The 23,688-nt window shown below is 55.2% G+C and overlaps 1 protein-coding gene across 1 annotated transcript; it reads right to left on the reverse strand.

Annotated features, from left to right (window-relative positions):
* Positions 1-6,299: 6,299 nt before the first annotated feature.
* LHX1 (LIM homeobox 1) lies at positions 6,300-12,658 on the reverse strand. The gene is made up of 5 exons (XM_021524974.3): positions 11,515-12,658; positions 10,147-10,373; positions 9,553-9,830; positions 8,549-8,714; positions 6,300-8,190 (listed from the first exon to the last, which is right to left on the reverse strand). Exons 1-5 carry the CDS (start codon positions 11,682-11,684, stop codon positions 7,811-7,813), a joined length of 1,221 nt encoding a protein of 406 aa, XP_021380649.1. The 5' UTR covers positions 11,685-12,658; the 3' UTR covers positions 6,300-7,810.
* Positions 12,659-23,688: the final 11,030 nt, after the last annotated feature.

Here is a 23,688-nt window from a genome sequence, read left to right on the forward strand (position 1 = left end):
GAGCAGGAGGTGACTGGTGCTGGGAGCCGGGATGCAGCCGGCTCCATCCCGCCGCTCGGCTCATGCGGGCGCTTCTCCTACAGAGGGCAGAGGAATATCAGGAATTCCCATCGCCTCCAGCAGGGAGAAACCCGGCAGGCACCGAGAGGGAGCCGGCTGGAAAAACCCGAGCATCGCCCTCCCCTTCCCAGCCCCGCCGGGACCCTCCCCGCCTGACACTGGCTACCTTGATGATAAACTAAAGCTCGATTTATGGAAAACCCAACGTCTGCTGAAAACGCACATTTTCACAGCAAACCTCCCTCCCCCTGCCCAAGCTTCAAAATACTCAACAGCATAAACTCCCAAGTCGGTTTTGTAGTTTGTATTTATTTTAGCACGGCAGGATGGATGGCTCTGATGCTCTGCCTAATGGGTGGTGGGGGATTACCCCTGCTCCAGCAATGAGAAATTAAACACTGATTTTTATTTGTTTATTTATTTATTTGCAAATACATGGTTTGAAAAAAAAACCAGGAAACTTATAAATCAGGACACATGCACAGTGTATCTTCCCTAGCTTTGCTTCTAAGTTTTCCTTTTTTTTCCCCTTTGAGTTTGTTGGTATTTTGTTCCCAGATGCCACCATAAACAAAGGGAGGATCCTGGAGAAATAAATCCGTGGAAAATTAAGTAGCAGGAACAAGTGCTTACCTGTGCAGTTACTTCTGAGTAACTAACCACTCACACAACCAAAGAACTAGTGCCAAGACTCCCCTGCATAATTGCATTTTCCAACCTCTGCACTCTTAGAGTGAAAAAGGGACGTTCTCTACCCTCACAAATAATGAATTGCCCTGTTAATGAAGGGAGAGAGGCTTTTAGTGATGGTTAAATAAAACAGACCCAGTAGAATTAATAAAAAACACAAGTGAGTCGCATTAGTCCTTTGGAGTAAAAAATGAGCTCCTTGAAGTCGCAGCGGTTTTGATGCTCAGGCCACCGAGATCAGGGTTTCACCCACTGAGACTAATGGGACAATTGCTCCATATAAATCCCAAAGGCAGCAATGCATTCCCGTCCACGTCCCAGCTGCAAACCCAGGGCTCCTGGCAGAGCTCGCCCGCTCCTCGTCCGTGCCACATCCATCACTCCCAGCCGTGCAGAACAAAACTCCTGCTCAGGTGTGGGGGACCCCTCACCACGGCTCGCCCCAGCCACAGCACCTGGCAATTCACAGTTCTTCAGGAGGAGATGCAGTCAACACAAAGCCACATCAAACAGCAACTGCAGCCTGTGGAAGTCGGGGACTGTTAAAATATTTCACCCACAGAGTCGCCTTTGCCGCTGTTTATTCTCTCTCCTCTGCCTTTCACTTAGCAGGGTAATTAAATCAGACTCCAGGGCTGGGTTTTAATTTCTGGTTCACATGCCCTCCAACCATGCTGCCGTGCCTAGGACTCAGAACAGAGCAGGGAAATATTTGTACCAAAACTGTATCGATACATTTTCATTTGAGATGCTCATGAAAGGCTTTTCATGCCTCACGGTCGGTTCAGAGAAACCCTTGGCCTGTTTAGAAACTACATCAACCTCACTGACATAATTTCTTTGGCATTTTCCCCCTTAATTTTACTTTTTTATTCACATGCCTGTTTGCTAGAATGGGAATAGCAGCCCAAACACAGAGCAGATAAACAAGGGAACGTGGAACAGGCTGGGCTGTAAAAACGGCTTCCAGTTTCTCCCACTCAGCATCTCTCGCTGCCGTGTCCGTGGAGCTCGTCAGCTTTTGGGAAATCGTCAGATGAGATGGAAGCTTTGGCAGGGAAGGGCTGCACATGTAATTATACGTGTCTGTATAATTACAGGTTGTTAATATGAATCCATCTTTCAGAGCCATTCCTTCACCGGAGCACAGGAATGGGCCGGGGTGGAAACGTGGAGCCTCTGGGGCACTGCCAGCGAGGGCCCACGGGGGTGCAGGAGCCCATCCCCACGGCATTCCCAGCACATCCACGGGAATCACCCGCCCCGGAGTCACCGCTGCTGAATTTAATTGACTTACTTCATCAACAGCGACATTTGACCCATATATGAGGGCCTCGTGCTGGCCAAAAATAGCCAGAAGCTGGGGCTGATCTTGCCAATGCTTGGGCGAGCAAATGTCCTTTTCCAAACTGACCTCTATCATTTCAGTCATGCTAGTTCAGTCAAAATTTTCTTTTTAAACCAGCAACACAATTTAGCCGTGAAAATGAGAGAAAAAAGAAGTGAAAAGAACTGGGGAGAAGCAGAAAAGAACACAAGCAAACCCTTCCACTAAAACAAATTACATAAAATTTAGATTATGTACATAAAAAACCTCTCCTCATAAATATTTATTGTTTTTTTTTCCCTGTGCTTTTATTTACTTGAGTACTTCTGCTATTCCTAACCCATCCCTCATTCAAAAAGCACAATTGCTTTAAAGATTTTATCAACCCTTAATGGTCCCTACATTGAAAAATAGAAGGAACAGAGTGTGTCTGAAGAGATGCACAGCCCCAAGATCCTTACAGCAGATAAGAATTTTAAAGGCCACCCAAAGGCAATTTAAAAACTAGACGAAAAGTGGCTTTAGAAGGAGCAAAATGTCTGATTTTCAAGCAAACCACACGTGTGCTCTCCTGCGCACAGCCCTGCACACGGCCAGGCACCAGGGAAGTGTGTGAGGCAGCTCTCCCGCGGGCTTCACTCCCAGAAATCCCCCAGAGCCCCGGGAATTGCCCTGCCTCGGGCTCTGGGGCAGCCAGGGCAGGTTTTCCAGCCCGGGGCTGCGCTGTGCCCCGTTCTCACCCTGCCCAGGCAGCCGGGACAGGCGCAGCCCTGCCCTGCCCAGCTGGGCCAGGGATCTCCTCGCTCAGCCCCTGGCATCCTGAGCAGGGCCAGCTTCCTCAGGAGGGCAGCTTGGAGGAAAACCAAGCAGCAAAATTGCCCCTAATTCTTAGATTTTTCCAGACTGTGGCAGTGCCCACATGGCAGCGAGGCAGAGCTGGCCCTGGGTTTGGTGACATCCCGGAGCAGCAGCTGTAAGAGAGCTCGGTCCCACCCGTGTCCCAACAAAACCACGAGATGCCAAAAAACCACCAACGGTGAGCCCGTGTGCCAACGGGAACAGCCCTGCAGCACCCTAAAAACACCCCAAGAACACCCCCAGCCACGGCTTCAGCAACCCCAGGGACATGGAATTAGGAATTTGGAGGCCACCTCACCACAAAGCCACATTTCCTCTCCAGCCCCTGTGTTTCAATTCTGCATTTAATGAGTGAACGACTCTCACATCAAACTCTATTTTCCAAGCACAAGCCTGTGCTCTGTAGCTAAACCACCACGAGTGCTATCAACAAATCCCAGGTTTATAATCAAAATATATTTTAATAGACCCACTAATTTCATTTATAGCTTCATGGGTGTTCTGTTGGCATGAGGAATGCTGAGCACTCCAGTACCATTGCAGAGACAAAGAAAAGACCTCCCAGAACCTGCTCCAGCATCACAATTCCTTGTTCCCAGCTCACCAGCATAGAAGGATTTGTATCAATTGTTTAAACTTAGTAGATGTGAATTTATCTGTTAGGGATAGGAACAGAAAGGGGGATTGCAAATGCTTACAATTTCGTATTGTAAGAACATGCAAAGCTTAAAGACGACACAGTTATTCAAGATAAAAATCCAGACTATAGAAAATGGAACCATTCCTGAGAGAACACTGCAATGTCTGCCACTTCCCAAGATGGAAAAAATATGTTAATCACCACTGATATTTTAAAATGATATTTAGTTATCAATTTGTATCCTGTACCCATCGCTCAGCACCTGGGTACAGACATTAAAATATTACAAACCATTTGACTACAAATCATCATTTAAGTACATCCTTACTCCTGGGTTACACATCTTCCCAAATCCCTTTCCATCCCCAAGCAAACAGATCCCAGCAGGGCCTGGGGAGGGAAGGGGTGGGCAGAGAGGAGCCTCGGTGGGGCCAGTGTGGGACATTTGGGCTCTGGAAACTCAGGGCATTTACAGACTTCGATCAAGCTGCAAACCTCCCCTGACACAGAGCAGCCCTGCTCGGACATACTCACTTCTCCTGGGGCCTGGAGCATCTGAGGGGCTGGGCACGGATCTTCAGCCTGGCCCTGCCATGGCAGAGCATCCCGGGCATCCCCGGCCGTGCCAGGGCTGGGGAGCGGCCAGGCCGGGCAGGGGCAGCGCCACCGAGCTGGGACACGGCCCCGAGCTCACCCCACGGCAGCAGGAGAGACCAAAAGAGAGCAGTTACTTCCCAAAGGGCTGGTGGGGAGGTCTTGAACTGACACAGAGCCCGGCAGTGCATGGCAGAGGCAGTGCAGGATCCCAGGATCGCTGCAGGCCCTTCTCCCACAGCCCTGCATCCCTCCATCCATCCTCCCATCCATCCATCCTCCCACCCATCCATCCATCCCTCCATCCACCCTCCCATCCCTCCATCCATCCTCCCATCCCTCCATCCACCAACCCACCCATCCATCCATCCTTCCATCCTCCCATCCCTCCATCCATCCTCCCATCCATCCATCCATCCACCCATCCATCCATCCATCCTCCCATCACTCCATCCATCCATCCCTCCCTCCATCTCTCCACCAGGGAACGCCGCTGGGGTCAGTGGAAATGCTCTTGTAAACAAGGACTTACAGGAACCCAACGTGACAATGCTTTCCAAAGGAGTTTTGCCCTTGCAGTTGTTGCTGGATGAGGGCTTCAGGCGCGCCGAGCTGCTCTGAGGAGAGCAGAATTCCCATCTCCACGGGCTGGGGCTCGGCCTCGGCCATGGGAACGGCGCCCGGGCTCCCCCAGACCCAGCAAAGCCCCAAGGAAGCGACGGCAGCGTCACAAAAAGACAAATTCTCCTTTTTACAACCTAAACTGACCTAAACCAAGCCTAACACTGGCCCTAAACTGAGCCGTGTTGCTGCCTAAATGAACACAGAATAAACTGTACAAGGACTGAGAGAGAGAGAGAAAGCAAGCAAGCTCAACATTTCCTACAAAACAAACCTATTTGGTGAAGTCCTCATTTAAAATCATTGGTTCAACAATAAAGCAGCAGCCCAGCCCAGCAGCACAAACAGCAATATTTATCTTTCCCAGATAAGTATAAGTTTGGAATAAATAAATAAATCACCCATTCCTCCACTTATATAAATGCAACAAAACGTGGCAATAGCACAAAAGACAAACAAATGAGTTAGACACGGAGTCCAGGAGTTTAAGAAGTCTCCCCTGTATTTAATAAAGCGTGAATTATTTTTTTTAGAAACACTAACAGATCCCTTGCAGATAGTTTTTTACCTTTATATTGTTATTATATAAGACATTTTGTGTTTAAAGTGAACTATTGCTTCATCTAGGTGGCCCCTCTGCTGGGCATAGAAATTAGGTAGTGAACAAAATCAAAAATCACCATTTGAAAATTACAAACCGTACAACTCAAAAGCATTTGGAGCTGGCTCTTTTCCCCATCCCCAGTCCAAGGAGAGAAGGAATGGAGTCACTGGGGACGGGCAAGTCTGGGGGTTAGCACAAAATTCTGTGTGTCCATCAAGTGGAAGGGAGGTAATGAAAGAAGGGCTGGGAATGAAAAGGTAAAATCTGGCATTTTGCAAGAATCCAGCATTTTTTTGTTTCATTTTTCTCCAAGAGATTGAGGCTGTACGAGGGCAAAGCAAAATATTCTCCCCCACTGCCCTTCAGAGAACTTCAGAGTGACCGAACGCCGCCACGCATTGGCTCTGCCTCAGCTCTAAGAAAAAAGGATTAAAATTACTTTCAGGACATTGAAGTTATGCTGTGTCCAAGCCATCCGATTAGGAAAAAAAAAAAAAAGTAAAATTACCTTCGGAGAATTAACTAAAACTGTATCAACTGCAAACCTCATCTTTGCGAGCATTTTACATTTACAACACCTTTTTGTTTATGCATAAAATCAGCATTTCGAACATTCTCTCTTAGCACAGAGCACGAATAACTGAAGATATTGAATAATTTGATTACTTCTGAATTTTAAAATTTAAAATGCTGTGGAACAGGGCATTTGGACTTCCACAACTGAATCTGGAGATGGAAGGAAAGGCTGGAGCTGCCTCTGGCCGCTGTCTGCACCGGCACCAGAGGCAAGAGCTGCCCAGGATTAGCTGCTGAGAGGATCGTTCCTTCTCAGGGCTATTTCACTCGAGAGAACCAATTTCCAAAAATCGCTTCAAACATCAAATGAAACACAAGTTATCTAAACATCAGATTTTCTAATTTTATTAAAAACGCACAAATTTTATCCAACATGTTTTCTTTCATACAGTGAATGGTCTAATATGCACTGGAGGTCACACAAGCTTAGGTTCATTAGAACAATAAAAGACATATGAGAAATTTAATATATAAAGAAAAAAGTAGCAGCTGTTGACTGCATATTTGACCATAAAATTTAAATATTTTGGACTTTTATTTTAAAGACACAAAAATAAAACCTGTGTGGGTCTATATAAGTCATATTAACAATTCCATGAATGTTCAACAGGACTAAAAATTAGCAAAGATGTTTGTCTTTTTTTTTTTTTTTTCTTTTTAACCTTGTAACACTTTTTAAACACCTTCTCGGGTTGCTGGTGCAAAGCACCTTACAGTATTTGTGCTATATATTTACTTTATTTGGCAACTGTCTGGGTTTTGTGGGGTTTTTTTTCTTTGCCTTCTGTAAACAACACCTTTTACAAACTAGCACAGTGAACCACAAGCCCTGCAATCTGTTAGAACATCTACAGAAAAGAAAATGAACTATTTTGGTTGGCTGCTCAAAATCTTTTGCTTTTGAACAAGAGGTTTTTCTAAAACAGGATTTGTTAGTAAAACATTGAGCTCCTGAATTTAACATTAGACGTAAACAGTTGACTGTTTTTAGTTCAATAGAGTCTTTTTGTTTAGCTTTTCTCTCTCTGTGAAGGTAGAATACTTTTTGTTTGTTTGTTTGTTTTTTCAAGTCATTTTCGTTAGAGGTCTGGGTGGTGACCTTTGCTATGATGAGGAGGTTTTGTACGTGTAGCTTTGTGAAGGTAGAAGAGTTGGTGCTGAGGGCTTAACATTTAGTATTTGCTATTTTTGGAAAAAAAACAACAATAAACAAACAAACAAAAAAAAATCCAACAAAGCAAAACAACCGAAACAAAACAGAAAAGAAAAAAAAAAAAAGAAAGGAAAAAGGAAAAGTTGTCCCACCTGATCATCAGCAGGCTGAAATGGTTGAAGCTAAAAAGAGTTTCTTGTTGTCGAACTTTCTGAGAGACAAAAATGAACAAACAGATTCATAATGCCAGAACCATCCTTAACCAGGAACGCTATAGAGAGTTCTTGAAGCTTTTTTTCCCCTTTTCTTTGACCTCTCCTTCATTCAATTATTTTTAATTTTTTTTTTTTTTAAACGAGAAGTTTCTAAGGATTGTGGCTCTTAGGATGACATCCGACAGGGTAATCAAACTTACGCCATCCTACGGAATGGCAGCACTTTTACTGTACAGCTTCCCCAGTTCCTTTGTCAATGGTACAAAAAAGTCCCCTTGCTTGTTTGATACAACCATAACATGGAGATTGTCCTGGTCTAGAGCAAAGCTTGCCTTGGAGCGATCGGATTCAGTTCGTTCCCAAGGTAAAATTGTCTTAGGGCGGGAGAGATGTTATATGAACTCATTTCTGTACACCATAACAATAAGCAGACTAGATGATCATCACTTACTTAGACCCAGTTTGTTTAAAGCTACCACACAGCCGCTTCGTTCATCTCTGGAGGGTGGGACAAGTGATTGCCGTAGTTAGCACCACCGTTGACGGATATCGACGAAAATGGGGGGCTGGGCCCAAAAACTTCCGCGGACATGGAGTGCAAGGACCCGGGCAGGTTGGGTTCGGGGCTGGGCGAGTCTCCCGGGGGGTGCGACATGATGTCGGTGAAGCGCTGAGCCTCACTCGAGGGGTGATGTCCGGGCAGGGGGTGGTCCATGGCCCCCAGCGGGGTCCCTGACGGCCCCGAGGAGGGCACGAACGGGAGATCCACGGGGGTCTGCGCTTGAGACGAGGGCGGTCCTTGCGGGAAGAAATCGTAATTGCTTCCAGGGCCGTAATACTCGCTCTGGTAATCTGGCGGACAAAGAGAGACAGAGGGAAGGTAACAGGCGGGCAGGTACCCGAGTGGGCACGGCGCGGCTGGGGGGGCTCGGGGTGCCACCCACGGACCCCAGGGGAGACGCGTGACCGGGCTGGCCGGGCTCCGGCAGCCCCGGGACCCCCTTCCCGCGGAGCGCCGGGGACGCCGACACGAAGCGGCGCTCCCGAAACACCGGGGGAACAACGGGAGAACGCCGGGATCCCGCCGGCGGCGCGGCGACGGCCGCCCCCGGGTGCGGGAGCCCCGCGATGGGCGGCGGGGAGCCGGGAGGCACGGCCAGAGCCGCCCGGAGCCCGGCACGGAGAGAGGCAGCGGGGGAGCGGTACCCACCTCCGTAGAAGGAGAAGGGCCCGTTGGGGATGAGCTCGCCGGGCTCCAGCCGGTCCACGAGCGGCCGCATCCTGCGCGGGCTGCGGAAGAACGCGTGTCGCCGGGCGCCCAGCGCGCTCAGCTGCTTCATCCGCCGCTCCTTGGAGCGCCGGTTCTGGAACCACACCTGCCGGGGCGGCGGGAGAGCGCCGGTCACGGGAGCCGCGGGTCCCCCCTTCCCTTCCATCCCCATCCCCATCCCGGGCCGCGCTTTTCCCCTTTCCTGTTCCCCTTTCCTGTTCCCCTTTCCTGTTCCCCTTTCCTGTTCCCCTTTCCTGTTCCCCTTTCCTTTTCTCCTTTCCTGTTCCCCCTTCCTTTCCCCCTTTCCTTTCCCCCTTCCTTTTCTCCTTTCCTGTTCCCCTTTCCTTTCCCCCTTTCCTGTTCCCCCTTTCCCGGGCTCTCGTGCCCGGTGCGCACCGAGCCGCGCTCCAGGCGCGGCCGAACCCACGCGTGACGGCGGCCCCGCTCCCCACCGAGTGCAGGTCAAGAATGATCGAGTTAATTCTTATTACCCTGACAAGATTACTGCTAATTACCCTCACACTGAGCCTCTCCAATCTAACCTCGTCTTTAATGGTCCTTTAACCCCCCATTACCCCAGCGCTGCGGGTTTATAAACCTTTTAATAATTCCAGCGCGTTGTCATTCTTATTTACCCATTAACCCCTCACATTTCTGGTTATTAATTTCGATAGTGTTTGCAGCTTCTTTAGGACTTTTCTAGGACGAAGAAACCCGCGGCTCTGTCCCCGCGGACCGGCCGGGGCTGGGGAAGCCCCGGGAAGCCCCGGGAAGCACCGGGAAGCCCCGGGAAGCCCCGGGAAGCACCGGGACGCCTCGCTAATAACGATTTCAAAGGCTGGCGGGGCTTCCCCGGGCCCCGCAGCGCGGAGGGTGCCGGGCTCCCGCCCCTCCTCGCCCCCGCATCCCCCGGAGCCGTGCCCGGTGCCCGGAGGCGGCGGTACCTGGATGACCCGCATGTTGAGGCCGGTCTCCTGCGCCAGCTGCTCCCTGATGTGCCGGGTGGGTTTTGGGGTGGCCGCGAAGGCGGCTTTCAGAGTCTCTAGCTGTTTGGCTTTGATGGTGGTGCGGGGTCCCCGCCGCTTGGCCCCCAGGTTCTGGTCGTCGTTTTCGTTGCTCCCCGTCTCCTTGTCGGACACGTTGGCGCTTTCCGAGTCCTTGGCGTCGTCCTGGGAGGGGTCTTGAGAGTCCGGGGACAGGCTGGGGTCACTGCCGGTGGTGGCTGGGGGGAACAAACCCAGGTCATGCTCAGCCGGGGGAAAACACCGACCGCGAGGGACGGCCCGCGATAGGACCGGGGGAGAGGAGAAAGAAGGGAGACGAAAAAGGGAAAAAGAAGGGGAAAAAGGGAGACAAGAAGGAGAGGAAAATAAAGAGATAAGAGAGTGAAGGGAGAAGAGAGAGGAAGACAAGGGAGAGGAGAGAAAGGAGAAGACAGAAGAAAGAAGAGAAGGAGGAAGGAGAGGAGCGTCTCATCCCAAGGAGCAGCCGGTGCTGAGCGCATCCCTGCCCTCATCGCCCCGGCCGCGCTGCCTCACCTGAATGCAGGCTGTTTTCTTTGGCAGTATTGCTGTTATTTAGGTAATCTTCTTTGCAGACAAACTTGTTCTCGTCTATGATGTAGAGCTCCTCGCCGGTGGAGAGTTGCTTGTTACACATCATACACGTAAAACAGTTCAAGTGGAACACTTTGCTCCGCGCCCGGCGGACCAGGTCGCTGGGGGAGATGCCCTGGGCACAGCCCGCGCACTTGGTCCCGAAACACCTGCGGGGAGAGGCCGGGCAGCGGTCAGCAGCGCCCGCCGAGCGCGGCCCGGCCGCGGGGAACGGGCTTACATCAAACCCAGCATCCCCGCAGAGCGCTCTCTCCTCCCGGTACTATAGCTTTGAAAAATGAAAATCAAGGCCGGCCCGGGCACGGCTCGGGACCGCCGAACGCCGGGGCTGCGCTGCCCGGTGTCCCCGCGCCCCGACACCCGCGTTAGGCGCTCTGACAAGCGGCTCGCAGAAATCCTGCGCGTTTTGTGTGCCGGTACCGGCCCCGGCCGCGCTCCGGCTGGAGCAGCCGCCGGTGCGGGCAAGGCCGGCGCGGGCAGCCGGGGGACAGCGGGGCCGGAGGCCTCCGGTGCCCCGCTCAGCCCCGCGGGGCTCCGGGAGCCGGCACCGGAGCCGCGCCGGGCCCGTTCCCGGGGAGAAGCGGCGGCGGGGCTCGGGGCCGGCCCGGGCGCTGTGCCGGTGTACGGCGGGGGCTCCGCGGCCTCCCCGGCCCCGAGTCAATCCTTGCCCTTATCGCCGGTGTGCGGCGGCGGGACCGGCGGCCGCTCCGAGCCCGGGATTGATGCCGGCGCCGCAGCGGGCCGGGGGGAGAGCGGCGGCGAGCGAGCGTCGGTCACCCTTTCCCTCTCCATCCATCCATCCATCCATCCATCCTTCCAGCGGCCAAGGGCCGCCGCCCTCGGGCCGGCCTGGCTCCGGTGCACGGGATGCGCTGGGCCCGCGGAGCGCCGCACCGTGCCTGCCCCGCCGGGCGGCACCGGGAACAAGGCCGGGCTCACGGCCGCGGAGAGCCCCGGCGGGGTCACCCCGCTCCGCTGCACCGGGCCCGGGACAGTGGCCGTGCTGGCCCGGGCCGGGCCCGCCGCTCCAGAGTTTGGAGGGAACTTTGGGCAACTCGAGCTCGGCCGGCGGACGCGGAGAGCGGCGGCAGCAGCGGGCCCGGGCCCGACCCCTGCCCCGGGAGCACCGGGAGAAGCAGCCGCGATTTGAGACCTTCGCGTGTCTCGGGGCGGGGAGAGGCCCCTGTGGGTCCCGCTGGCGACGGGGAAAACAACGAAAATAAAGGGAAAAAATGGAGGTGAGAAACGACCGGAGAGGAGCGGCGGGGGCAGGCGGAGGCCGGTACTCACCGAAAGAAGTCGTTTTTGCAGTAAAGCTTGCCTTCTCGCGAAAAGCATTTCTCTGTCAAATTGCATTTACATTCACAGCACTGAACACACTTCACATGCCAAGCCCTGTCCAGTACATTCAACAAAAACCGGTCCAAGATCGGCCTTTTGCAGCCTGCACAGTGAACCATTGTCTTTGGTTAGTTCTGAGGGGGGCAGCGGTTTCCCAGGTATCAAGGAAAAAAAAAAATAAAAACAATTTTTTTTTTTTTTTAGAAAGACGACAACACCGGCGAAGGTTTGGTTTGTGTTTTGTGTTTTTTTTTTTTCTTTCTTTTTTCTTGTTTTTGTTTATGTATCTTTTAAAAGCCTTGGAGAAGTGAAGAAGGATAAAAAGAAAGGGAGGAAGAAGAAAAATCTTCTTTCGAGTGTCCTAGGAGGGGTACACAGGAGAATCCCCCACTGCCCAGCTCTTCGACACAGCCGCAGGATCCCGGCCGCTACCAACCACACGGATAATATAATAATAATAATAGTAATAATAATAGCAACAATAAAACAATAACGGCTAAAAAGATCGGCGCTCAGAAAAATAAAAATTAAAAAAATTAAAAATAAAACCGCCAAAAAAGCGAGCGTGATGAGTTTTTTCTAAGGTCTGAGGTAGAGCAGTCAGGAGTCAAAGTGCTTTTCCCAATGAGAAATCAAAGGAGGAAAAAATATAATAATAACAACAACAATAATAATAAGAATAATAAATAACGAGCCGGGGCATGGAGAGGCGGTGGCGGTCAGACGGGCTGTGGCTGCTGCCGCGGCGACATCGCCCTGCGCGTCCTGACGCGGGGATGGGGACACGCGGGGACGGGGACACGCTCCGCCGCTCCTGGTCGTTCTCTCTCTCTCTCTCTTCCCGTTCACTCTCCCTCGACGTTCTCGGCGGCACCGTCGCGCCCGGCTCTGTCCGTCCGTCCGTCCGTCCGTCCGTCCGTCCGTCCGTCCGTCCTACCTACCCCCGCGCATCGCTAGGCGCGGCGGCCGCCCGTGTCCCCGGCGTGGCATGGCCCGGCGGTGGCGGAGCGCAGGCCCGGGCCGGGCGGAGGGCGCGGGGCAGAGGGGCGGCCCCGCCGTCCGTCCGGCCGCGCAGGGGCTCTGCATGGTCCCGGCGCCGCCGCCGCCGCAGCCTTATGCACCGAGAGCTCACGTCACCGCCCGCCGCGGCCAATCCGCGCCGCCGCCGCCGCCCCCCGCGCCCGCCGCGCCGCCGCCGGACGGGGCGTCCGCGCCCCTTTATAGAGCCGCCGGGGCGCCGCCGCCGCCTCCGCCCGCCGGCCCGCGAGCGACCGAGCGAGCGAGCGAGCGAGCGGCGCACCGAGCGATCGCCCCGCCGACGGCCGGCCCGGTAGGTGTGAGGGAGCACGGACGCGGGCGCGGTGCCGCTCGGTGGGCTCCGGCACCCCCGCGGGGTCACGGATCCGTTCGAGAGACCCGGTGGCCGGAGGAGCGCCTCGCGAGGGACCGGCGACAAACGGGATCCCGCTTGGGTGCCGGTCCCCCAAGGGGCGCGGAGTCGAGGAGAAGGCCGAGGCGGGCCGCTTTTCCCGGGAGGAGCGGCGCGGCGGGGCCGGGACCGCGGCCCGGGACGCTCCGGCGGGGCCGCCCCGGTGGGGAGGGGGCGGCGGGCCCGGGGCCACCCCACCGCCGAGGGCACAGCGGAGGCGCCGGGAACTTCGCCGTGATTCCGTTACCGGCGCTCGCAGCGCACGTCCGGGGCCGAGGAGTACCGGCCACCGCCGTGAACCTTATTTTTTTCTTTTTGTTTTGGTCAATAAAAATTAATTCGCTTTTACCTTCCAGGGGCCGGGGCGGTGCGGAGGGACGAGTTTTCTCTTTCCTTGCGCTTTGCTGCCCGTCGGAGCCACCGCTCCGGGGAGGTGTCGCCGCCTGGCCCCGGCCCCGAGCCCGCCCCTCTCCCCGTCCCAGCGGGCTGAGCACGGGCGGGGGATCGGGAGGGGAAGGGCGGATGGAAGGGTCCGAGCGTGCCCGGCCTTCCACGCACGACCGAGAGCCGCGGAGGCCCGCAGCATCCCCCGCCCGTACCCACTGCGCTCGCTCTCTTTCACGTCTGTTTTCCTCGTCCTTGAGAGGGGGAAAAAAAAAATTAAAATTAAAAACCGGGAAGGCATAAATTGAAAGACAGTAAGAAAAAGGAAGGCAGCTAACCCGCTCCGCGCGGGGGGCAGCCGGGACCGGGGGGGATGCGGAGCCCGGCCGGGCAGGCGAGGCGGTTCCAGGGCCGAGGTGCGGCCTCGCAGCCCCCGCGGGCGCTCCAAAGCCCCGGCAGCCCCGGCCCCGTCGGGCGCGCACCGGGCGCTGCCCCGCGCAGCTGTCGGTTCGCTCGGGGGCCGTGGCGGGGATCAGTGGGGCCGGGGCCGCCCCGCCCGGTGCCCCGCACATGGGCGCTTCTCATGCGGAGCCGGCGCGGGCGGGCGGCCCCGCTCCGCCGCCCGGGAAGGCGACAGCTGCGGCCGCCGTCAGGGCAGCGCTCCGCGGCCCCGCCGCCGCGCGTGGTGGGGGTGAATGAGGGAAGGCGCTGAGCATCTCGTGTCCATCGAGCACCAGTTTTCACAGCGATTACTTTTTTTTTTTTTCTCCTTTCCCAGGCGTTAGCGAAAGCATCTGGTTCTGCCCCCCGCGGGCTCCGGGGTCCCCCCGCACCGCTGCGCTCCCCGGGGGGCTCTGTCCGCCCGAACCCCCCGAGCCCCGCTCGGGACGGGAGGCGGCACAGAGCGAGGGGCACAGCGGGGACAGCGGGGTGCCCCCTCTGCCTCACCCCCCAGCGGGGATCCCCGCTCACATTTGGCTTGAGAGGCCAAATCGGCCGCGCCTGTCTCCAGCAGGATCCGAAAATCAACCCCAGCATCCCCTGGCTGCCCCGCGGGGCACCCCCGGGAGCCCCCGAGGAGCAGCGCCGTGCGCCGCCCCCGCAGAGGGCCGGCTGCCGGGCACGGGGGATTTTTTGGTTTTCACTCTATTTTGCAATTCGCCCAGGTCCGCTCCTGGGTCGAGGCCCCAGCCCCAGGCGGGACCCGAACCCCGCGGGGAGCCGGCCAAGAGGTTCCAGAGCAACCCCGGCCGGCCCCAGCGCTGCAAAGGAGGGACGTTAGGAGAGTAGAAAAGGAAAGGGAGAAATCAGCAGATTTTTAAAAAGGTTTTTTTTTTTTTAAATAAAGGATGGAAATTAAAAGAGGAAAAAAAAATTTAAAATTTAAAGAAACACAGCGTGTAAGTAAAATAGTGACTAGTGAAAGATACCCAAATAAAGAGAGAGGGAAAATGAAAGAGGGAAAAAAAAAAAAGCCAAACAAACCCAAACTCAAATTTATTTTAAATCTAATACCGAAGGAAAAAAAAAAACAAGTCGTTTTCAGGCGAGTTTAAATTTGCATTTTATGGGTGTCGTTCCCATCTTTTTAGTTAAACATCACCCTGTTTCTCATCCCCTCTCGCCACCGCTGCGCTCAGTAATGGGATTTCTGTCTCCTTTACGGGGTGCCGGTGCTGAGCCCCTCGCCGGGACCACCGCGGCTCCTTGTGGAGCATCCCCGCATCCCCCCGGGCAAAACCTTCCCTCGCACGCACTCCCACCACACCCATCCCCGACAGCACTGAGTTTTCCCTCTTTCCCCATTCATTTGAAATTTGATTTTCTTTCCCCCCCCTCCTTTTAAACCTTTCTCCAGGACGCTGCCGGGCTCGGAGCGGCGGCGGGGCCGGTGACCGGCGGCTCCGGTTCCGACCCCTCCGCACGCCGGGGCAGCGCGGCCCGGGGGACACCCCGCAGAAAAGGTGGGGGTCCCACCTCTGCCCCGTCCGCAGCACCTTCCCCCGCAGAAAGAGCGCCTCCGCCTGATTAAATATATATGCGGCTAATGCTCTGGCCAAATATTGAAGTTAAGATGTAATTAAGCCTTTAGAACATCCCCGCGCGATAAACCGCAGGATCCATCCCCAGGTTTGTTTTAAAAGAGCTTGGAAGAAAAAAAAAAAAGAAGAAAAAGATCTTTAAATTATGTATTAGAAGGTCCAAGTTTATCCTGCCACACTCGGGTCGATGCTGAGGGTAAACACCACACTGTCGCCCCCCGACTCCGCTCGTCTTTCCCTTTTCTTTCCTTTCTTTTCTATTTATTTTCCTTTTCCTTATTTATTTTCCTGCCCCCCACCCCCGTGATTAGCCCTCCCGGGTTTCTGCCCACGTCGCTAAATGTTGTCGCTTACGCTCCGGGCTCATGCATTGTTTATGGGAAATACGGTTAATAAATAATTACAAATCCGAGGTGCGCGGCTCCGCCTTTGACTGACGGGAGAGCGGCCGGGAAGGGCCCGAGCCCGGCCGGGAGCGGGGCCGGGGACAGCCCGGCGGGGCTGCGGGACAGCTGAGCCGGATCCTTCCCTCGGCAAAGGGCAGATAAAAGGCGAATAAAAGAGAAAAGAAAGAAAAGTGTGGAAGTAGAGGGGGCGAGGGGGGGCTATAAAAAAAGAGGGTGAAGCGAACCCCCGGAGGACGCACCGCTCCCGGCTCATCCATCTTCATTGTCTCCGTGTGTGCAAAAGCAACTCCGGTCTAAGGAAAAGCCACTATCAAAGCCATGGCTTTATTTTATATCCTATAGATCAGGAGGGAGGCAAAGCTTTATTTTCGCCCAGAGACAGATATTTTATTTCTCTCTTACGGTTTTATGTGTGAGAGATGTCAAAAAGGTAAAATAGATTGCTAATGCATAGGCAAAACGAAGCTGTTTTGGCATGCTCTGTGTCAGGAGGGCTCCCGGGGAGCGCGGGCTGGGGATTTAGGGCCGATGGGGGACTCGGGGGGATTCTGCTAAAACATCTCTCTCCATAAATCCGCCGCGTGGTCAGCGCGGGCGGCAGGAGGAGCTTTAAAGGGGAACAGTTGGAGCGCGGCGGAGCGGAGCGGGATCCCGGCCCCGCTCCCCGGCCCGGTGCCGCCGGGGTCCCGGGGGTCGCGGCCGCCCCTTCCCATCGCCGCTGGCCCGGCCCGAGGCGCTGCGGGCGGCACAAAGCGCTCCCGGCTCGCCCCCGCGCCCTCCTCGCCCGATTTCATTCCAATATTTCATTCCAGGTTGTTTTTATTTCCCCCCAAAACAAGCACCCATCCCCCGACCATCGGTCCGGCTCCCGGAGCTGCGGCTGCTCAGCGGCTGCTCCCCGACCCCGGCAGCGCATCTACACGGACCTTCTCCGAAGTTAAAATATATCTCCCCAAGCTGCAACAATTTTCATACTTTTTGACCTCGGGGATTTACTTAGCACGTTAAGTTCAAGGCTCAGAAGCCCAGGGCTATTACTCATTTAGGCACTCCCACCACCAACACTTTTCACCACATATTTTATCATTTGACTTCCCGGCTTAAATTCATGTTATGGCAAATAATGGATGGTAATACTTTCCCCCTTCCCCATGTTAATTGTCTTGTCTGACAGCCTCCGCATTGCAAGTGATTTAAAGCAAACAAGGGTGCAGCGGGAGCCGGAGACAGCCCGGCACAAAACCCCGGCGGGAGCCCCGCGGCTCCGGCCCGTGGGTGGATCCGGGGCACAGCGAAGCCTCCCCCAAAACCATCGCCCGGCCCTCGCTGGGGTCCCGCAGCCCTCGGGGGGACTCACCCCTGCCTCGGGCTCTGCTGCCCGCAAGATTCCTTCCTTGGGGTGCCCGAAATGGGGAATCACACCGGAGTGCTGTTTGCAAATTAAAGAAAGAAAGGTGTACTTGATTAGGAAATTAATTATTTCAGTACCCCCAGGATGATGTTGTTTTTCTAAGTTCTGTGGGCCTGTGTAATTTACTAATTTCACAGTGGCTGAGCTTCCCTGGGAGTGAGAGTCAATCTCCCCTCTCTGCCAGGCGGATCCGGCTCCTCGGCAGGCTCGGAGGGAAGGGGGAGCCCAGAGCTTTCCCTCTGCCCTGCCCTGCTGCGTGACCCTGGCCAAAATCCTCCTTTCTGCCCTTTCCGAGGGCGGGCAGCGCCTCCTTCCCACCGGGAGCAGCTCCTCGTGCGGAGAAAGGGGCACACACACTGGCACTGCCCAGCCCTGGCGCTGCCCGCAAGCGAGAGGGGCTGCTGCTTTGCACGTCCCTCTCAAGAACCGCAGAAGAGGATTCTCAGCACAGAAGGGTTTCTGTCATCAGCACAATGTCAGGGTTTGGTGCTGACATCACTGCCGTGCAGAACGTTTGGGAGGGATAGCTGAAATCCCAGCAAACAGGACCCGGGCAGGAAAACGCAGCTGCAGGGCACAGCTGGCTCAGCATCCCCCGGGCCAGCAGCAGCCTCTGCCCAGGGACAGCGAATGCAGAGCTCCAGCCTGTGCCTGCCTCTGCCAGCTCTGGCCTGACTGATCTTCTGCCTCTACATTCTGGCATTTGTCACTGTCCTAGACCATGTCCTGGTTATACCATTTTCTGTTTTCAAGGATCTGAGTCCCGTGGGGGCTCTGGCCAGCCTGGCCTCCCTCCTCCCACAGCCCAGTCCGGGCAGCTGGGCTGGTGCAGCTCGAGCCAGCAGAGCCCCCGGCTCAGGCACATCCAGAGCTGCTCTTTGCTTCCCCTCAGCCCTGAGTGATGCTCCGAGCGTGGCTGACGTGCACACTGCTCATCCCAGCCCACGGCGGGGACGTGGCAGGCACAGCCACAGTCCCACATCCCCGAGGTGCATCAGTGTGCTGTGCTCAGCATGAAAAAAACAAACCTTTCTGGTCTAGAATGTGGAATTTCCCTAGTTCCAGTTCATTTTTCCAGGGGCTGAGCTCCATCCCCATGGGGATCCTGCTGTCCCGAGCTGTGCCCCAGGGCAAGTCCCCACACAGGACAGAGTCACTCGCTGGCACTACCAAGGGCCAGCCCTCCACACTCAGAAGCACTTTAAGAAACAAATATCATTCTATAAAAATCCATCCTTGGCATTTCTGTGGCTCTTCACAGCGTGTCGCTGAGTTCTGGGGCTCAGGAGCTCCGGCCCCAGGCTGCTCCTCGCCTCTCCTCTCTCCAGAACATCCATCCCAGACCAGCATCACCATGAAGGCACCGGAGATTTTCCCTTGCAAACAAGTGAACCTTGTTTCCCCAAACCCTGGTGAACAGACTGACCGGGTGCCTTCCTCCTGCCTGTGAAATGTCACCATTTCCACTGAGAACAAGTGGCTGCAGGAGCTGGGATGTGTGTGCTGGTGATGTCACCTGGGTATGAGAACAGCAACTTCAGGCTCAGAAAGTGTGAGTCTGCAGAATTCCCTTCCAGTGGGGCTTTTTCAGTGGTTGGAATAAAATCCACAGGGCTGTAATTAGTCAGTATTTGTAAAGCCTCTAAGACTGCAGGAGGAATGGCTGAGAGGAACTGGCGTGGTTGTTAGATAAAAGCATTGATAACAGCGGCGGGGGCTGCTGAGGAGCCTGCTCCTAACCATGTACAATTTATTTCCTTAAGGCTGTGCTAATAAACAAAACTGCTTTTTAGAATCTGCTGCATTTATTCCACATACTGCCTCAGATCAAAGAAGTTTCTCTCCCCACAGCATCATCTCCCTGCTCCCCTCTCTGCAACCCCTCATTAACTCCTGCTGTGCCGAGGCCAGGGACACAGAGCCCTGCCCGAGCAGCACCCAAAGAGCCCAGACAGCACCCTGCCCAAAGAGCACCCAAAGAGCTCAGCCAGCACCCTGCCCAAAGAGCACCCAAAGAGCTCAGACAGCACCCTGCCCCTGCCCAAAGAGCACCCAAAGAGCTCAGCCAGCACCCTGCCCCTGCCCAAAGAGCACCCAAAGAGCCCAGACAGCACCCTGCCCAAAGAGCACCCAAAGAGCTCAGCCAGCACCCTGCCCCTGCCCAAACAGTTCCTGAGCCCTTGGACGTGGCCTGGCATCCTTCTGGGGCACCCCAAAGGCTCCCCTGGCCTCAGGGGTGGGTGCTTGTCCTCATCCCAGCCTGGGTTTGTGCAGTCTCTGAGCCACGGGTCACTGCACACACTCCAGGGCACCCAAACTCACCCCAAAGGTTGTTCCCTGCTGCCACCTCTGCTCTGCGGGCACAGGAGCTGCTCCGGAGCTCACAGAGGGAGCTGCTCCTGCTGCCCGTGCCCAGGCTGAGTGGCACAGGAGCAGTCCAGGCTCTGCACACAACCCCTGCTCTTCCCTCACACAAACAGCGAGGTGCCCACCCAAAACAAGCCCTTCCTGCAGGAGACTGGCCAGGGGAGCAGCGGGTGGAGGTGGGCACCAATAAAGCCCCAGTGCCTTCGGGTTTTTGTGGAAACCCCTGTCCTGGGCAGCCCAGGGCTGTGCCAGTGCTTGGTGCCCATCTGGACTCACATTGTCCCCACGTCTGTGGAACCGGGCTGCTGCTCACAAGCTGAAATAATCCACGAGTGTTCAGATTTTAGGGAAAAAGAGGAGGAGAAATGTTTGGAAAGAGCAGTTTTATGATTCTAGAATGAACAGCAAAACCCTTTTTCCTTGGGGATCCCCCTGTGAGGTCCAGCTCATGCAGGGAAAGGGGCGAGGCTGGGCCAGGCAGCTGCTGCCAGAGCCCAGAGCCAGGGCAGGAAAGGGGAAACCACTTGTCACTTGAAAATTCACATTTTTCTTATTCCTGTGAGAATCAGGAAATCCACATTACCACTAGAACTGGGAAATGCACCTTTGCAGGGGAGTGCTCAGTGTGGGGTCTGCCAGGTGAAGGGGTCCCTGGGCAGGGAAGAAATTCCAAGATAAAGAAAAAAATTACCCACAGCAGGAAGCCACATGAAAATCTGCTCATCTTTCACTGCCCTGATACGGTGCTGCTTTTATTGTGCATTTAAAAAAAATCAATGAAACTCCTGAGTTAATATGAAAACAAAAAAATTACAGTTAAAACAACTCTGAAATGGTCATACAACCAAATACATGCCTTAGATGCTAAACCTTCTATCAGAGAGCTCAGCTGGAATTTAGGGTTTTTTTTTCATAAATCTGCAAAATATAATTAAATTGGTGATGGTAAAAAAAAAAAAAAAAAAAAAAGATTGGTCCAAACCCTTATAAGGATATTTCAGCCATGCTGAGGTTCCTTTTCCATAAATGTTAAGCAGACATCTGTAAACATAATTGGAATTTACTGCACACGTGAATAACTGCATATAAATGAGCCTGGATGGTTGGGGTTTAGGAAAGGGCTCAGGTGCCCCCCCTTGCCCATGAGGCTCCGGCGTTCCCGGCACATCCCAGCTCAATTCCAAATGTCAATTCTCTACATTTTAATTTTTTTTTTTTTAATAATCTTTTTTTCCCTGGCTGTTGCCTTGTTACATTTATCATAAAGCCTCTATAGATGAGACATCCTGCGGAATTTTGTGCGTCCCCAGGTTTGTTTACCAGGCTGATAGTTATTCTTTTGGAAAATGCAGAGCGGTATTGTCAGGCATTGCTTAATATTAATGACAGAGATCTGGGCATCGGAGAGAGCTGAATGAGCACAACTTCATTTCACCGGCCCTCATTTTTTTTCCACATTTTTTTCTCCCTTTCCTTTTCTTTGCTTTCTCCTTTGTTATGGGAAAGATGTGCAAGGCATGGAGCCCTCTGGCCCTAAACCCGCAGGGATCAGTGGCCACATCCCTGGTTTGAAATCAGTGGAAAAAAGGTGAAAAATCCAATTTTTGTGGCCCAGGACCAAGCCTTTCACGCCCGGGGGCTGGGAAGTCCTCCTTAAACCTGTGCCCACGGTGAAGGCGCCTCTCATCCCGTCCTTCTCCATCCTCTGTCCCCTCCCTGCCCAGGGAAAAGTTGGGAATCCCCCAGCCAGGACAGCAGGGAGGCTGTGGCAGCACATTTCTCTCCCTCTCAGGATTTTTCATAGAGGTGCACAGAGGAAAGAAAGAGAAAACAATTTCTATTTCTGCTCCTTGTTTTCTCACGTGGAATGTGTTTGGAGAATTGTTACCCTGGGATGATGCTTGGTTGGGTTCTGGTGAGGATTGTTTGAGCCTGATGGTCAACCCAACCCAACCCAACCCAATCCAACCCAACCCAATCCAACTCAATTCAATCCATAAATCCAATCCAATCCAATCCAATCCATCCCAACCCAACCCACCTGGGGCTGGACTCTCATAGAGGGCCACCAATTGTATTAGAGATAGAGTCAGAGAAAGTACTATGTAGTTTTAGTATCCTCTTTTTATATAGTATATTGATCTATTTTAGCATAGTTATAATAAAGAAATCATTCAGCCTTCTGAATTGCTCAGACATCAGCATTTCTTCCCATTGGGTTCACCTACATTGACAGTAGGAGGGCAGCCCCGTTTTGGGGTTTTGGGAGCTCTTTGGGGTCCCGGCTCTGCCCCGGGAGCTCTCTGGGGTCCCGGTCCTGCCCCGGGAGCTCTCTGGGGTCCCGGTCCTGCCCCGGGAGCTCTCTGGGGTCCCCCCTCTGCCCCGGGAGCTCTCTGGGGTCCCGGTGCTGCCCCGGGAGCTCTCTGGGGTCCCGGTGCTGCCCCGGGAGCTCTTTGGGGTCCCGGTGCTGCCCCGGGAGCTCTCTGGGGTCCTGGTCCTGCCCCGGGAGCTCTCTGGGGTCCTGCCCCGGGAGCTCTCTGGGGTCCCGGTCCTGCCCCGGGAGCTCTCTGGGGTCCCGGCTCTGCCCCGGGAGCTCTCTGGGGTCCCGGTGCTGCCCCGGGGGCTCTCTGGGGTCCCGGTCCTGCCCCGGGAGCTCTCTGGGGTCCCGGTGCTGCCCCGGGAGCTCTCTGGGGTCCCCCCTCTGCCCCGGGAGCTCTCTGGGGTCCCCCCTCTGCCCCGGGAGCTCTCTGGGGTCCCGGTGCTGCCCCGGGAGCTCTCTGGGGTCCCGGTGCTGCCCCGGGGGCTCTCTGGGGTCCCGGTGCTGCCCCGGGGGCTCTCTGGGGTCCCGGTGCTGCCCCGGGAGCTCTCTGGGGTCCTGCCCCGGGAGCTCTCTGGGGTCCCGGTGCTGCCCCGGGAGCTCTCTGGGGTCCCGGTGCTGCCCCGGGAGCTCTCTGGGGTCCCGGTCCTGCCCCGGGAGCTCTCTGGGGTCCCGGCTCTGCCCCGGGGGCTCTCTGGGGTCCCGGTCCTGCCCCGGGAGCTCTCTGGGGTCCCGGTTCTGCCCCGGGAGCTCTCTGGGGTCCTGCCCCGGGAGCTCTCTGGGGTCCCGGTTCTGCCCCGGGAGCTCTCTGGGGTCCCGGTCCTGCCCCGGGAGCTCTCTGGGGTCCCGGTGCTGCCCCGGGAGCTCTCTGGGGTCCCGGTCCTGCCCCGGGAGCTCTCTGGGGTCCCGGTCCTGCCCCGGGAGCTCTCTGGGGTCCCCCCTCTGCCCCGGGAGCTCTCTGGGGTCCCCCCTCTGCCCCGGGGGCTCTCTGGGGTCCCGGTTCTGCCCCGGGAGCTCTCTGGGGTCCCGGCTCCCCCGGGCGATGGATGCCCCGCCGCCCCTCGAAGGCGCGGTCGTTCCCCGCCCGTCTCCGCTCGGGGGCTGGGGCCGCTCCCGGCACCGGCCCCGTGCCCGCAGCCCCGGGGGTGCTCCGGGACACCGCGGCCCCATTTCGGCAAACCCGCGACATCCCGGGGCCAGGGGACACGAGTGCCGCACCCGGCCCGCAGCAGCGCTGCTTGCCGATGGAACCTCGCATCAGGCATTTCACAACTCCAAATCACCAGCCAAGAAGGTGTTTTTTGGGTTTTCCTTCCTCCCCCCCAGCCCGCCCCACAAGCTGTTCCAGTTTCTCCCAAATGCAGCTATTTGGTTTTAGTGTCAGAGATTTTTTTCTCTTTCTCAAGTTGTTTTCACTTAAAAAAAAAAATATAATAAAACCCAGAAGTCCTGGAGCAGCAGACAGAATAATAAGCAGACTGACTATTTAGCCACAGAATGACCTGAAATTTCTCCATGGAAATGTATTTGCCACTGAAAAATACTGGAAAAATCTGAGTGAAAAGTTTTCCTTGACATTTCATTGGTCTAGAGGAAACAGGAGAGCAATCTCTCCCCATCACTTCCATAGCTTGTTAGTTTTCCTTCCCTCTCTTTACTCATCCCCAAGAGTTTGCTCCAGGATGGGAATTGTGAGGAGAAAAGGAGAGGGATGAGCAAGGAATTGGGAACCACTGGGATGTGGGGCTGAGCCAGAACCCCAAACC

Source organism: Lonchura striata, chromosome 19, assembly GCF_050655825.1.
Source record: "Lonchura striata isolate lonStrDom1 chromosome 19, ASM5065582v1, whole genome shotgun sequence".
In the NCBI taxonomy this organism is placed as follows: domain Eukaryota; kingdom Metazoa; phylum Chordata; class Aves; order Passeriformes; family Estrildidae; genus Lonchura; species Lonchura striata.

Coding starts and splice junctions, on each gene's coding strand:
- LHX1 (XM_021524974.3), bottom strand. CDS start 11,684: ATGGTTCACTGTGCAGGCTGCAAAAGGCCGATCTTGGACCGGTTTTTG. Junction 9,831..10,146: donor AGAAAACAGCCTGCATTCAG/GTGAGGCAGCGC, acceptor TGTTCCCCCCAG/CCACCACCGGCAGTGACCCC. Junction 8,715..9,552: donor TCAACATGCGGGTCATCCAG/GTACCGCCGCCT, acceptor CCGCCCCGGCAG/GTGTGGTTCCAGAACCGGCG.